General features: G+C 49.5%; 1 protein-coding gene across 1 annotated transcript; it reads right to left on the reverse strand.

The window, feature by feature from the left end:
• Window positions 1-9,594: 9,594 nt before the first annotated feature.
• FOXC2 (forkhead box C2) lies at window positions 9,595-15,149 on the reverse strand. The gene has a single exon (XM_088136173.1). It carries the CDS (start codon window positions 14,322-14,324, stop codon window positions 12,714-12,716), a length of 1,611 nt encoding a protein of 536 aa, XP_087992299.1. The 5' UTR covers window positions 14,325-15,149; the 3' UTR covers window positions 9,595-12,713.

Below are 15,149 nucleotides of genomic sequence, written 5' to 3' on the forward strand. Positions count from 1 at the left end.
CGTCCCCGGCTCAGTTAGGGAGCCGGTGCTCCGAATGACGCCCCGCCTGAAATGTCAATTCGGCGCCTCAAGACCAATTCGGATTCAAAGACCCGGGCGGCTTGATTCGGAGCGGGAAAAGGGAAGGACTGGCGGAAAGTGCCTTCGCCTCCAACCTTTGGAGAGAGGAACGTTTGGCTGAAAACCGCCCCGCGATTCTTCCTTCTTGGAAACGATTGAGCCAAAGCAAAAACAAAACAGACGTCCAGACCAAACGGGTTAAAATAATAATCCACAGGACTGGAGAAAAAGGATCGCGTTCAGAAAACGGCTTCCAGGACTCCGACCTCAGCCAGTCAAACCGGCCACGTTGGAACGAGCGGAAAAAGGACGCGCGGAGGCCCCGGACGTAAGAGATATACGGTACTTTTAGAACCACCAATCAGAAGCCTGCGAGCTCTTGATTGGCCCCTCGGGGGATCTTCTTCTCCCTCTCCAAAATCTCGCCCCATTGCCGGGATCGCTTCGGGGCTGGCAGGAGGGGCCGGAGTTTCTCCTGCTTCCTTTCGGTCGCCGATCCGGTCAACACCTGAACTAAGACGCCGTTTTTTGAGCGCATCCAGAAGGCGATTCCCTGACTCTCGGTAGCTCGATCTCTGCTCGTCCAGGATTAAAGAATAAGGCTGGGGGGCAGCTCCTGGGGGAGAGCTGCTCACACGCGCGAGAATCTGGCCGCAGAATCGAGCCGAGTGGGTCGCGTGAACCCCGCCCTAAGCCTTCACTCGCCCTGCTTAGATGCGAAGGCTTTCGATCAGGTTTGGGGCTGGGCTGAGATCTGAATCCCGGCCTCTCCAATCCTATCCAGCTCTTAACGGCTACGCCACCTTGGCTCGGATATTAAAAAGGAAACTGAGTTGAAAAACAAAACTTGCAGCGGCTAAGAGACTGTGGCATAAAATGAGACAACTTATCCGTGCGCTGTCTAGCTCCAAGGTGCAGAAAAGGACCTCCATTTTCTTACTGCTTCATATTTGCAGAGCGAGTGGGAAGATTTGAAGGGGTACGCGGGGTCTTTAAACCTTGCAAACTTCCCACAAGATTACCAATCATAATTTTAAAACTGGGGTCAGGGATGTTTTGTCTGTGACTTGGGTTCAAAGGCGCGGCCGTCTCAGAGTTCTACCGTCTACCATGTAAGCAGGGTGAAAATGTTCCCATTGTCCTACGGCCTTTGGCTATAACGCTATGCAAATTATTCACAGTCATGATTATCTGTAGTATTAATAGCTGTCCTAACAGACTATCCAATACAGGCAGCAGCCTGGCACTGGCTCTATAGCAGCCCAGCAACCTGATTCAAGAAATATGAATAAATGGAATCAGTTCTCATTTATCAGTCTTCTAATTAAACGAGGGTGTAGGTAGATTTCTTTTCATCGCATTCCTCTGTGTGAAATAAACAGAAAGCTGAAATCCAACAAGGGGCTTCCCAAAAGCAGTTTTTGTTGGGGTTTTTTGTTTGTTTTACAAAGGTTTATGTGGATTTAATTGAGAATACATCCTTTTTTTAAAAAAAAAAAAGGTAAATCTAACAGATTAGGGCAGGGTTGCTGTTTTCTCCATAATTATTTATAACATATATAGAACTATATATAACATAACAGAGAGCTAGTTTGGTCTAGTGATGAAGGTTCCAGGCTGTGAGTTCTAATCCCGCCTTAGGCACGAAAGCCGGCTGGGTGACTTTGGGCCAGTCCCTCTCTCTCAGCCCACCTCACCTCACAGGGTTGTTGTGTGGAAAATAGGAGGAGGAAGGAGTATTTAAGTATCTTCGCCACCTTGAGTTATTTATAAAAATAATAAAGGCAGGATTTTAAAAAATCTAAAAAAAAACCCTAATGAAGTTGAATTGCCTTTGATGAGTGTGCGTATCAGTGTGCAGGAACATATGTGTGGTATGCACAGAAACTTGCTGCAGATTCGTTCATGTGTTTCTCCCCACAGAGCCTGAAATAGGTGATCTGGTGAATGCCACCTGCTCCCCTCACACACGGAGGAGCCACAGGCTGCACGAACCAACTATGGTTAACAGCTTTGTCTCTGGATTGAGGCAGGGCAGGCAGGAAGATCCATCTTCCATGCACAAGCCTTGACTGAAGTCAGCGTCAGAACCTGAACATGTCTTTGCAAGGCAGAGGTGACCGATCTGAGCCCCCAGGGTTTCATGTACCCTGATAAGTTGTAGGGGTAACTACTGAAATCTCTCCAGAAGTTCACATGCAACCACATTCTTAACGTGGAAGAAAAGAAAAATAATTAAACACACGAGGAATGCTTGGGTTTACTCGGTTTAAATTTAAATGGACACTGTATTAACATGAATTCAGCTTTTGCCTTGGCCTTTCTTATCTTTGAGGGGAAGCCTCTCCACGAGCCCTTCAGAAAGACCTCTGCTCATGAGAAGTAAGCACGCAAATGTGTGCGAGGGAGGAAGAGATCCCATCTCTTGCCTTTAAAAGGCCAGGGCTGGAGGTAAAAAAATACAATTCATATTAGCAGCTAGGGTGGTTTGTAATCTAAACGGCTGATCTTGAAAAGCTGATCTGAGTCAGGGCTGGTTTGTTTTTGAATGGGAGACCACTAGGAAATACCACGACTGTAGCCTCGACTGGAAAGATTTTTTTTAAAAAAGCAAGCAAGCAGCCAATGAGAAACCATCTTCATACTGCCAAGAAAATTACGCGGAAGTGACCAACTCCAAGGAGACTTACCTTAATAATTGTTATTAATGGTCTGTTACATTTTCATGCTTTTTTAAAGGATGTGAATGGATATGGTTACTGTATCTTGTAAACCACCCAGAGCTGTTAGACTGGAAGGCATATACATTTTCTAAATTAATAAATAAACAGGTTTGAAGACTAATCTATGAATGGGTAACCCACAGACCACAACGACTGCTTGAGGGCATCCTATGTGGTCTGCTGGCTGTTCTTTACCCTCATCCTTCCCACTTGGTGCCATTTCCAGCCAACATTTGGGAACACGGCTGCGCTTGAGAGAAGGGTACAGACAAGGCCTGTATGCATGGGCACAGCCGTGCATTTTACACAAGTGCACGTGTGGCCGCCAAACCACTGACTGGCATTGCCCTTCTCTGGTCTAGTCCAGTGCTCCTTCCAGGGCATCAGGGTTACTTTGCAACCACTTCCACATCTGCATTTCACGCCAGCTCACTTTACCAAACCAGATCCCTGAGTGCCGGAACACAAGTCAACAAACAAGATATCTACAGGGCAAACAAATACTCCCCAAGAGACCGACACAAACAAAGTTAAAAGGACAGCAAAAGGAGAATGTACAAAACAAGGTATATTAAGCCAATTAAAGACCTAACAGCTGCATTCCCACAACATGCCAAACTTGGTTAGTTTCCATCTCTGTTGGTAAGTGTGAACAGCTGGGGATATTGTATGAATTGGTTAATTTACGATTCAGCGTGCTGTGTGATCCCAGGAAATGGGTTGGATCCATAACTAGGCTAACCAGGATGTGTGAATGTAGCTTTCTTGTTGTTGATCAGAGGTTAGCTGAACCCCTTCGGTAAAGAGTTTGGCCCATCACGAAAGCCAGCGGAGAGGAAAAGAGACTGAAGTTTTCACATCTATGTAAGTTACCTACATAAGCCCCCATGTTTGCTCTCTTTGGGGGATCGCTTATGAATCATGATTCCTAAAAATGATAAAAATGTCCATTCTGCAATTTTCAACGCAAGCAATCTCAAGGCAAGTCACTCCTAATACGCAGCACAACAATATTAACTAAATGAAAGATCATTTAGGTAGATGAGTTTGATATGTGACCCTCTGACTGATGGGAGCAGGGGCAAAATGGGGCTGTCTTAAAATCCCGAACATGTCTTTGCAGAACCTGAATAACATGAAGTGGGTGTGAGATTTTGGTCCTCTCCATCACAAAACTAAACCGTTTTCTCCTCTGACCACGGCAGCTTTCTGATCTTTTTACCTAGAGCTTCCAAGATATGGAATGTAAGAGTTGCCCAAAAATTCTTTTTAAAAAAGCAGAATGCCCAAATCACCATTTGGTGTCAAGAAACTAAGCAAGGCTGAGTCGAATGAGTTCTTGGATGGGAGACCACGAGGAAGTCCCAGGGTGGACAGGACAGCCCTGCAGGCTAAATTGAACAAAATTCCAGGAAAAGGCCATGACAATCCATGCCGGTATTACTACCAAAAAACCTATGTGGACATTTCCATGAATGCAACCACTTGACTCAAAGGAGACGTTTACCTTGAAGCAATCAATAAGCTCTGAATGAATTCCTTGAATCGACGCATATACCTATTTTAAAAAGTCAACTTTCTGTTGTCATGGAAAAGGGAAGAAGCCCCTGGAAGGAGATGCGGGGTTCAACCACTTGTCTGGATATCCTTTCCAGATAAAACATAGAAGTGGCAATGAGATAGATCCTTGCACTTCTCGCCCATCAACCTCTGAGTCCCAAATATTTCTAGCATTTAGATATCTCAAGATTCCCTTCCAGGGGTTCAGGGAGGCCAAAATAAACTCTGAACAAAACTGGGTGGAATTGGGAGAACATCAAGGCAGCAGCTTACAGAAACCGAAACTACAAATGCAGCATTGTTCTTCTTGGAAACCCTCCGGCTGAAGTGGCAACGCCAGGCGCATTTTCTGCTCAGCGGGTCTTGGAAAGATGGAGGTGGCGCAGGCAGGGTTAGCAAGAAGGTCAGCCCCATTGAAATCCAGATAAAGTGGGGAGCTGGGTCTCCTTCCTTTCTCTGAGCATCAAGAAAAGGGCCACGGCCAACGTTCCCTAATGAAAAGTCAGAATGACACAGGGGAAGAAGACCTGCCCCTCTATAACGGTGATTTTCACGGATGGGAAGAGAGAAAAGTTTCTCTCTTTTAGATGAGGGATGAGTTTCAGCATTTCCCTTCTGCTTGAATATAAACTGGTTCGAGTGTCTCTGAGTGTTTTCTAAGTGGACGCCCAGCAGATGGTACACAAATAATCATAATACTAAGTTTAAAACACGGGGAAGCAAATTAGCATTCGCCCCTTATCTTCCCAGCTCGCACCAACGGGAGCCAGAATTCAAAACTTCAGAAAGACTGCCTGGGTTATGCTTTGGAGGGGGGGCGGCGTAGAAGGGGTGGCCAAGTGAATTTGCAAGAAGGTCCGCAAACCTGGTGGTCCTTGAAAGAGAAACCAGTCTGTGATGGCATCAGCTCTCAGATGCAGACTGGGCTTTAATCAAAGGCCATAAAAGAAGCACAGTTTTATGATTTAATATTGTACCAGCTACAGAAATATCGAAAATGTAGACCAGTGTTTCTCAACCTTGGGAACTTTGAGATACGTGGATTTCAACTCCCAGAATTCTAAGGATGCTAAGGTTGAGAAACACTGATACAGACAGTAGCTAACATGACTGTTTAGGGTTTTTTGGCTGATTTTTCCTGATAGTCAGATAAAAGTTAGGTTCCCATTCATCTTCCTTCCTTCCTTCCTTCCTTCCTTCCTTCCTTCCTTCCTTCCTTCCTTCCTTCCTTCCTTCCTTCCTTCCTTCCTTCTTCTAAAATACCCGCAACCCCATCCTCCCCACCCCCAAGCTACACTTGTTTCTGTTCCTTCACACGGAATGGATGGATTCACTATTAGCAAAGAAAGGGGTTAATGGAAGAAACCTATCCAAAACTGGGAAAGGGAGGATGGCTGTCTGCAACCCTCCACTTTCATATTAAAACTTGGGTTTAGATTTGAATTTGCTTTATTGCCACTGAAATCTAAACTTAGCTGTCTTCTGTCAGGACCAGAAGAGGCAAAACATGGGAAGTAAATGGTGACATTTTTCATTTTTCTTTTTCCTGGGAGGCAGAGAGAGAAGTAGAGGGTTGCTTAAAAAAAAAGAAAAAAGACTGTAGTACTTTAGGCTTATATGGATGAAATTTATTCTAGGCAAGGATAAAAGTTGGTAGCACTCTCAGGAATTCTTCCTTGGAATTATGTTGCACTGAAATTATTTGGGTTTGCCTCCAAAGCACCCTGTTAAATGAGGTTCGATTTTAAAAAGAACAAAAACCATAGCATTTCATTTCATTTTGAAACCTGAATTCAATGCCGCTGAGCATCTGGGGGAGAAAAGGAACCTTTCATGGCACAGATGCTGAAAAGCCCATTTTTTAGAAAAAATAATGTTAAATAATCATCAGTGTGAAGGAATAGAAACAACTGTAGCTTCAGGTTGCAAATAGACCAACCGTGTCCTCTGGGGATACTTCACAAATCACAAAAGAGTGTGGCCGGTAGAATCAGTTTGACGCTCAAATACAAACAGAGTGATTTTGCCCGTTTAAGATTTTCCAGGCAAGGCACAGCTTCATCCGTGGCTTGCAAGTGTCCGAAGTTCCAGTCCGCGGAAAAAGAATAATTTCCTGCCCCTCTTGCTGGAGAAGACTGAGTTGTTTGGACAGGCAAAGACCACCTTTCCAGGGTGTTGTGATCCGTTCATTGGGGAGAGGGGGTCGGTCCCAGTGGATTCTATGATTTCTCAAGGAAGATCTGGCCAACTCAAGCAGTCAGACTGGAAGCCCTGCTGAGAGCTAAAGATGCCCACGCTTTGCAGAAGAGATGGGTCATGGAGTTAAAGCTTGCCTCAAATACTCCAGAGGTGAGGGACCAGTTGTTCTCCAGCTGTTGATGAGCTTCATTGCCCAGATTTCTGGCCTATCGGTCCCTTCAGCTCCATGGCTGGGAACTGAATTATTCCCAGGTTATTCCCACCCCCCGTTTTGGTCTCTCAGTGCAGAGGCCAAGTCACTGGCTGGACTCCCATGAAACAAACCATCCTATCAAGGCAGGATACGGTTTGTTTGGGTGTAACTGTGGAAGTCACCAGCTGATCTTGGCTAATCTTGAAGAGCTAAGCATTTCTTGGGAATCTCCCAGGAAATCTGACTGCAAGCTAGATTGGGAAGTCAGAGAGCCCCTGCCCCCCAGAAGAAGACAGCAAGTTCCCTTCAGTCCTGCCACTTAGAAAGCTGCAAGGATGTCTTCATGAAATCACCAAGAGTTGAACCCAACTCAAAGGAGATTTGTCCTTTTTACATAAGACATTACACAAACACTGCAGTTCTTTATTTGGGTTTTAGTTAACTCTAGGTTAGGGTTCAGCAGGGTGGATGACCCCAGCTGCCCTGAAAGGACACCCACCAACCTACACATCTGCTTTATTTCACATACGGGATGAGTAGAAGACTTTAAGCCAGCCTCGCTGCTTGGTTTATCAACCCCACCCAAAGATCTGCTCAACCTTGGCCATAATGTCCAGTCAGTGTCCTGCCCTCTGTGGATACAAGGAAATACAACCCAACAAAGCAAGGACAGAACAACTGGGTGGTGCAGGGCCTCTAGGGGGGTTCTAAAAGAGAGGCAGAAGGGTATACTGGTTAGTGGTCACTCCACGTTCAGCCTTAGAGGCCCCCTGGATGATTCTGAACTAGCTGCTCTCTTATTGACCAACCTACTCTGCAGAGTCATTGTTGTGTGTTGGGGGGGGGCATAAGAGGGAGAGGCCACCTTGAATTCCTTTATGAAAGGTGGGATTTTCATCTCGTGAATTAAAAAAAAAATGAATACATTCAATGCCCCCAAAGCATTCCCTCTACAAATCAGCCTGCCCCCCGCCCCACCAAAACCCAAAATTGCCATACACAGATGCAGGTTTGCTTTACAGCCCAAGCAAATTCTTTTCAACATCCAAAGAAAGACAGAAATAAGGGTACCGGTGTCCCTTCTGGTAAGGAGAAGGGGGAAATGAGGTGGAAGAATTTAAAAAGAAACATTTAGTTTAAATCTGGGGATCGGGACCAACCTCCCTCCCCTACCTTAAGTCCATCTTTATGATTAGGGATTCAACCCATAAACCAACCAAACCAGCCTCACGTCAATGTTTGCTTCAATTCCAAGCCCTCCAAAAAGGCTTTACTGTGTTTATATTTAAAATACACTAAATGGAACTGCTCAAAAATCACCCTCAAAATAGGCAAGGTGGATTTTCTTTCGCCAGCAGCTAAACATTTCCGCAATCCAAGGGCTTATTTTGGGGGGAATTAACAGCCAAGTCTCCTACAATCCATCGGTTTTATATCAAGCTGCCAGAAACCATGTTTTCTCCCTCTGGCTGTTGATGGAGGCTATTCTCGGAGGTTTTGAAGAGGGCACTATCTTCTTCCAAGGCATTGTAACCACAACTTGCTTACGCGTTTTCTTATACAGAAACAGGAGCCACGAAGAGGACCTCAAGAGACTTAGATGCTATCTTACAGAATACATCTTCTTTCAGCAGGAATTTATTCCAAAAGAAGAAGGCTGTGAGATAGTGCTGTGATGGAGGGAAATGCCAAGCAGAAGCAGGATTTTAACTGATTTAACTTTGGCTAATTTAGCGATCCGTTTGCCTATGCTGCTAAAAACCAACATTTAGGCACTTCTTTTGGGGGAAATAAGGTTGTCGTTTTTTAAACATGTCTTTTGTACAAAGAACCATATTAAGTGGGTGGTTTAATTTCCTATGATAGTATCAGAAGCAAAATAAATATTTTTTCAATGGAAAAAAAAATGTCTTTTTTATCTGGAAGTTCACTAATTAAAAATTTATCTTCCTGAAGAATGAAGAACCAAATTTGTCCTAGAGTGGTCCAGTTTACATTGGTAGTTTAAACAAAACTGCAGTTCTCCATTTAATTAAGTGAAGCGCGATTTGCTTTCCAGTGGTTATCTTCGTGGAGAGAAGATAAGTGCAAATCAATGGGCATTTTTACCATAATTAATTAACTGCACCCCATATCTCAGAGATAACCTGATCCACATCGAGTCTAAAACCTAGAACTATGTAGAACACGTAAGACAAGAGTGTGTTGCTTTTTGCTCAAAAATAATATATTAGTATACAGCTGAACAGGTGTGTGCAGAATGTATAAAATCCTGGCACCCATTCCTTGCATACATGCTCAAAAACTCTAACCATTTTATAGGCTTTTTAGTTGAAAGGGATGTCAAGAAGGGAATTCATACGTCCTTCTAAAATACTGCAAAGAATGTTCTTCCTGTCTCCTCATCCTGGAACGGGGGTGGGTGCATCTCCTGCCAAGGGAAGAGGTCTTATCAATGCCCATTAGTCCTGAGGGTCAGATGAAGCCTCCCCCTCTAAAGGCCTTCCACCCTTGAAGACTATTTGGGAAGAATCAGGAGAGCCCTATTTCGCTGGGATCTCACTTGGGGCCTTCTCAGAGGCACCGTTGCTCCAACTCTAAAAGGAGAACTGAATCATCTTAGGGTTCTCTGTGCGGTGAAGGCAGAAAATGAACTGGTCCGTTGCCTATCTTGTGCCAAATTAGGTCTTCCCCCGGGAGGTTGTCCGGCAGAGTATATTTGTCTCCATTACAAGTTCAGGCTGAAGGAGACCCAGAAAAGCTTTGACAGTTCCTGCCCTCCCCACCCACCCCTTTCAGTTTTTAGATATCTTTCTGTCTGGACACTTTTCTTTACCTCCCCTGATTGGCCTGGAAAGTTTGAAGTAAGTGCCAGCCCAGCCAGCTACTGGCTTCCCTGAGGAAAGGGGGAGGGGGGCCCCTAGCAATTTTAAAAGAAGCAGAAAAATAAAGAAGGGCGACTGAGAGCCCAAGATTGTGATGTATCATTGTTGGTACTGTTTGTAAGATGCCCAGCGTTATGCTACAGAAGACGGGTGGTTATATGCATCTTTCAAATGAATGAATGAATGAAAGCAGTGAACCTCTCGGATTTGGAATAAGCTTACTTCAGAGTAAGAAGAGATGGGGGGGGCGCTGGAGATGTGGGGTGAGGCCAGAGCGGCTGCCTAAACTGAGAGTTGCTGGGATTAACCCTGGTCTTGCAGGCAGAATTCAAAGAGCTATTTGGGGACAGCCACTCGCAGCCTAACCTACCTTGCAGGGTTGTCGTGGCGGGGATAAAAGCAAGAGAGGGCTGCCCGGTCAGTGGCCTTGGGCTCTCAAAGAACATGCAAAAGACGGTGATGGTGATGATAGAACTTCACCCCGTTGCTCCAGATCTTCAGACTAAAGGCAAGAGGCCCCAGACTCCCAAATCGTTCTGCAGGGCAGACAGATCTTCCCTTTCTCTCTTCCTCCCTACCAGAAACCCGAGATCCGCCCAGCCTCAGCCTGGCTCAGAAGGCAGGCGAACGAAGCCCGGGGCTCCGAAGCAGCGGCTTCCACTCAGCCGCCCAGCGCCACCCCGACCTTCTGCCCCTGCCTGCCGCCCAAGGGAGCCGAGAATCCCACGCCGGCGAAGGAGGCAAGTTCCCTCTCGGGTCGGGTAGAACGGAGCGTTCCGTTTCCAAGAGAGCAAGTCCGATTCAAAGAAGGGGGGGTTGGGGGACGAAAGGGAGAGAAGGCTTTCCGGGAGTCAGATCTGATTCGGCCGCGTTGGGGGGAACTTCTTATCGGGGGGGGGAAAAAAAGACAATTTAAGAACCAAGCTCCGCGTCTCTGGCTGGAAGTCAAGCTGCCCGATTAGCTTCCGGGGCTGTTCGCCAACCGGCAGGATCTGAAGTTAAATCGGTGGCTGACCTGGGATGATTCGGACGACGCCACTGGGCGAGTTCCCTTTCACAGAGACACCCGCGGACTGCGCTCCGTCCGCCTGCTCTCGCCTCGTTCCCTGCTCGTTTCTCCCACCCGCGGCCGCGGGAACACCCGTGAGCGCGACCCTCCTTCCCAAGGCCGGCCCTGGGAGTCGCGAGGACGCGGGAAGAGGCCAGCAACGATTCTGTCTCCGCGAGCTCCGGACTCGTCTCCAAAACACCAGCATAGTTCCCACTTCAGGAAAAGAAGAGTCAAGGGAATGAATTAAAAAACGGTTGGTCTCGAGGCCCACAGACCGAGGAGCAGCGGGTAAGTCGCTCCTTAAAAAAAAAAGACCTCTCCTCGTGTAACCCCCCTCGGGATTCGGACCGGCTCCGGAATCCGCGTCCTTCCAGGTTGAACTATAGCTTCGCGGCACGGCGGACTACGGACCCTACTGGCTGGGCCTTACTGGCACTGAAGTCCCCCAACCGGGACAAGCCCCCTCAGCCGGGGCTTCGGCGCGGAAGACGCGACGCCCGATTCACCCGCGAAAGCGGTTTCCAACGGAGGTCGCAAACGGGCGCCGCGGAGAAGCCTGCGAGCCCTTCCCCGGCGCTCTGCGGCGTCGCTTCGCCCTTGCTCTGGCGCGACAAGCTTTCCTTTGCCATCAGAGGAGCACCGCCATCGGCGGATGCCTATAAAACCGGATAAGTCCCTAGAGAGGAAACGGCCTGTTTTAAGTACAGAACGGCAGCCTAGAGGATCCAGCATAACTATGTCGGAGGCCCGGCCGAAGCTTAACCTAAAACTCTGCCTAGCCCGGTGCCCCCGCATCCGGGAGCCGAGCTGCCCCCGCGGGATCTAGTCCGAAATGCGCCAAACCAAACCCGCAGCTTCCAAGACTGAAGAGTGGGCATTGGGGTCGGTCAGGAAACTGCAAAAATTCACACAGACATGCGCTTTTTTTTAAAAGGAGAAATAAACAGCACGGATTTATTATTATTATTATTATCATTATTATTTGTCCAAGAGAACGAATACAACAATTAAGACCACATAAAATAAAAGCGATGTGAGGAAAGGCTCAGAAAAGGACGGTTTTGGTTTAAAATGGAAGTCTATTTTACAAGAAAAATAAAATAAATCGCACCTCTGCTCTCTCCCCACTTTTTTTTTAAAAAGTATTTGGTTTTTCCCCCTTCTCTTCCTCTTATTCCACCTTTCGGACAGGAAGGGGGGCAGGAAATATTCATCAAGGAAGGGACAAATAAATTACTCCTATAAAAAAGAATAACTTTAAAAAGGAAAGGGTCTTTTTTTTAATGCGAGTTTGTACACAAAACCAAAGCAATAAGAAGAAAAGTATAATTCATTTGGCAGCTGGAAATCGCTGGGGGGGGGGGGCGGGTTGAGAGAGGAATAATCCAGTGACCTCAACTTTAAATATTATATTAACGGCCCTCCACGGAAGCCTGATTCAAAATCCACAGATATTTACAACGCAATAAATGGAATAATCCCCTCGTTAAAAACAAAACCAACCATACGAAGACATATACATTTTTTATATATAGCACATCAATTATTATTTTCTCCTTTTCAAAATTGTATAAGCTGTCCGTATGGAATCAGTGACTTTATATTGCTCCCGATCACCAACATATTAAAATCAGTTTTGACTCATCTATTATTATTCTGTCTGTTCAAGAAATCCATCTCCCCCCCCCCCCCCCCGCGCACACCTCGCGCTTTTCTTTTTCTTTTCTACTTTTGATTGTTCTACTTTATGTTTCCCTGGAGTAGAAATAACTGGAGTGAAAAGATGAGCCGTGAAAAAAAATATATCAAATTTTAGGGTCCGTAAACCTTTATTGACTTTGGACGGGAAAGGGGGGGCAGATTAGTTTTTTGCGCAAGTCTGCAATCTTTTTTTTTTTAATCCAGAGTCAATTTTGATTGCTTTCCCAAATTAATTAAAAGAGAGCCCTACTTTCCTTCTAGTCTGCCCGCCGTGTTCGGGGAAAGGCCCCCTTCCTGGGTCTCTGTCTGTCTGTCTGTCTGTCTGCTTAACCCGGACCAGGTCAGTATTTAGCGCAGTCGTAGGAATAAGGGGCGGAGTGGCGGTAAATGGAGGGCGGAGCCCGGTAGGAGAGCTCGCAGGTGGAGCTGGGGCTCACCTGTTGCTCGCTCAGCGCCGTCGAGGTCTCTAGCCCGAGACGGTGAGTGTTGAACATTTCCCGGACGTTGGGGAAACTCTGCTGCTGGGCGCCGAAAGCGTGGCCGGGGAGAGGCTGGTTGATCTCCGACGCGTGGTTGAGGTACCAGGAGGCGGCGGCCGCGGCGGCCGCGGCGGCGGCCTGCCCCGGGGCTTGGTGGTGTGGGAGCGGGTGGTGGTGGTGGTGGTGCGCGGGCTGGTGGTGGTGGGCGCTGGGCGGCAGGGAGCCCTCCTGCTGCTGCTGCTGCTGCTGCCCCCCCTGCGCCAAGTTCAGGCCGGCCAGGGGCGAGGGGGCGCCGTTGGCCACTTGCGGTGGCGGCTCCGAGAGCGACGCCGCGGCCTCCTCCAGCGCGCCGGCGCCGCAGAGGTGCGCGTTGCGCTCGCCCGTGTAGAGGCTCATGGCGCGCATGCTGCACTGGTAGCTGCCGCCGGCCTCGCCCAGGCCCCCCTGGCTGCAGGCCTGGCTGTAGATGGACGAGGCGGGCGCCTGCCCGTAGCCCAGCGGCAGGGAGGCGCTCATGCCCAGCGGCGTCCTGCCGACGGGGCTCAGCTCGCCGCCCGGGGAAGTCCGCAGGGTCATGATGTTCTCCACGCTGAAGCCCGGCAGCCCGTTGGCGCCGGCGCCCGGGTGGTGGTGCGGGTGCGGGTGCGGGTGGGGCGGGTGGGGCTCGCCGGGCAGCGAGCCCTCGGTGGAGAGCGACGGGGTGGAGGCCACGCTGCGCGGGCTGTCCTGCAGGGCGCTGCCGCTCTCCGGGCTGAGGGTCTCCACCTTGGTGATGACGGGCAGCTCTGGCGAGGAGGCCTCGCTCTTGATGACCACTTTCTTCTCCGACGGGGCGACGGCCGAGGCCGGGACGGGCGCCGAGGCGGGGGCCGGCTCCTTGGCCAGCTCGGCGGCGGCCTTGGCCGGCTCCTTGAGGTGCTTCTCCCGCAGGGCCTCCTCCTTCTCCTTGGAGACGTCTTTCTTCTTGAAGCGCCTCCGGCGGCGCAGGAAGGAGCCGTTCTCGAACATGTTGTAGGAGTCCGGGTCCAGCGTCCAGTAGCTGCCCTTGCCCGGCTTCTTGTCGTCGCGGGGCACCTTGACGAAGCACTCGTTGAGCGAGAGGTTGTGGCGGATGGAGTTCTGCCAGCCCTGCTTGTTCTCCCGGTAGAAGGGGAAGCGCTCCATGATGAACTGATAGATGCCATTCAGGGTGATCTTCTTCTCGGGCGCGTTCTGGATGGCCATGGTGATCAGCGCGATGTAGCTGTAGGGTGGCTTCACCAGGTCCTTCGGAGCCTGGACGGGCTGATGCCCCGGGTAGGGCCCGTAGGAGCGGCCCAGGCCGGCCGCGTACTGCTCCGGGTGGCTGGCGTAGACCCCCAGGGAGCTGGCCATGCCGCCATAGGTCCCCGCCGTCCGGTAGTAATTCTGCTCGCTCAAATAGGGCACCACTCCCAACGCGTTGGGATCCGAGACAGAGTAGCGAGCCTGCATGGCTGTGCCGGCTCCCGGAGGGCGAGGACGGCTCCCGCCGCCGCCCCCCCAAAAGAAAGATCGTAGAGAGGGAGCCGGCGGGGGGCCGCGCAGGAAAGGCGCCCCCTCTGCCAACGGGGCGCCCTGCTCCGGAGAGCGCCTAGCGTTTCCAGGCTCCTCCGCCGAAGGCTCTCCTCAGCCGGCGCGGTCGCTCTTTTTTAAAAGGCCCGAGCTGAGCCCGCCTGCTTCATATTTATATATTTTGCAAAATGGTCGAAAAGCTCCAATCTCTGCACCTCACTCGCTCTCCTCCTCCCCCCACCCCCCGTCGCAAAAGTACAGGAGGAGGGAGGACGCTGCTGGAAGAAAATAAAAGGGGGGGAGAAACCCCGGCAGGTCCGAAATGTCTAATCTGCTCGCGCTGCCGCACAGGACAAAAAAAATCTTGCAGAAAAAAATAATAATAATAACAGACCAAGAAAGAGGATGAAGGCAGCGCGCTTGGTGGCTCGCTCCCCAACGCTTTCACGAGGCAGTCCCCGTTCCTTCCGGGCGAAAGTGAAGCGCCAGCGGCGTGTAAACAAAAACAAGCGCACCGAATCAAAATAAACGGGCGTGCGCGCCACTCCGGAGCCTCGGCAGCGCCCCGCGCGAAGCGAGCTCCCCCTTCAAGGGCCGGGGAGAACTTTCCAAAATTCTCTTGGCGAAGGCCAGTTTTGACTCCTCGCTGGCCCCTCCCTCTGCTGTCGTCCAATGGAAGCCGGCTCGGGGTCTGGCTCGGCCAATGGGCGAGGCGGAGGAAGGCGCCGTGAGGACACCGGGATTCCGGGGAGCACCCCGGGGTTA

Source organism: Python bivittatus, unplaced genomic scaffold (genome assembly GCF_059951505.1).
Source record: "Python bivittatus isolate LINGU-HERP-01145 unplaced genomic scaffold, Pbiv_v1 ctg000190_np1212, whole genome shotgun sequence".
Lineage (NCBI taxonomy): Eukaryota > Metazoa > Chordata > Lepidosauria > Squamata > Pythonidae > Python > Python bivittatus.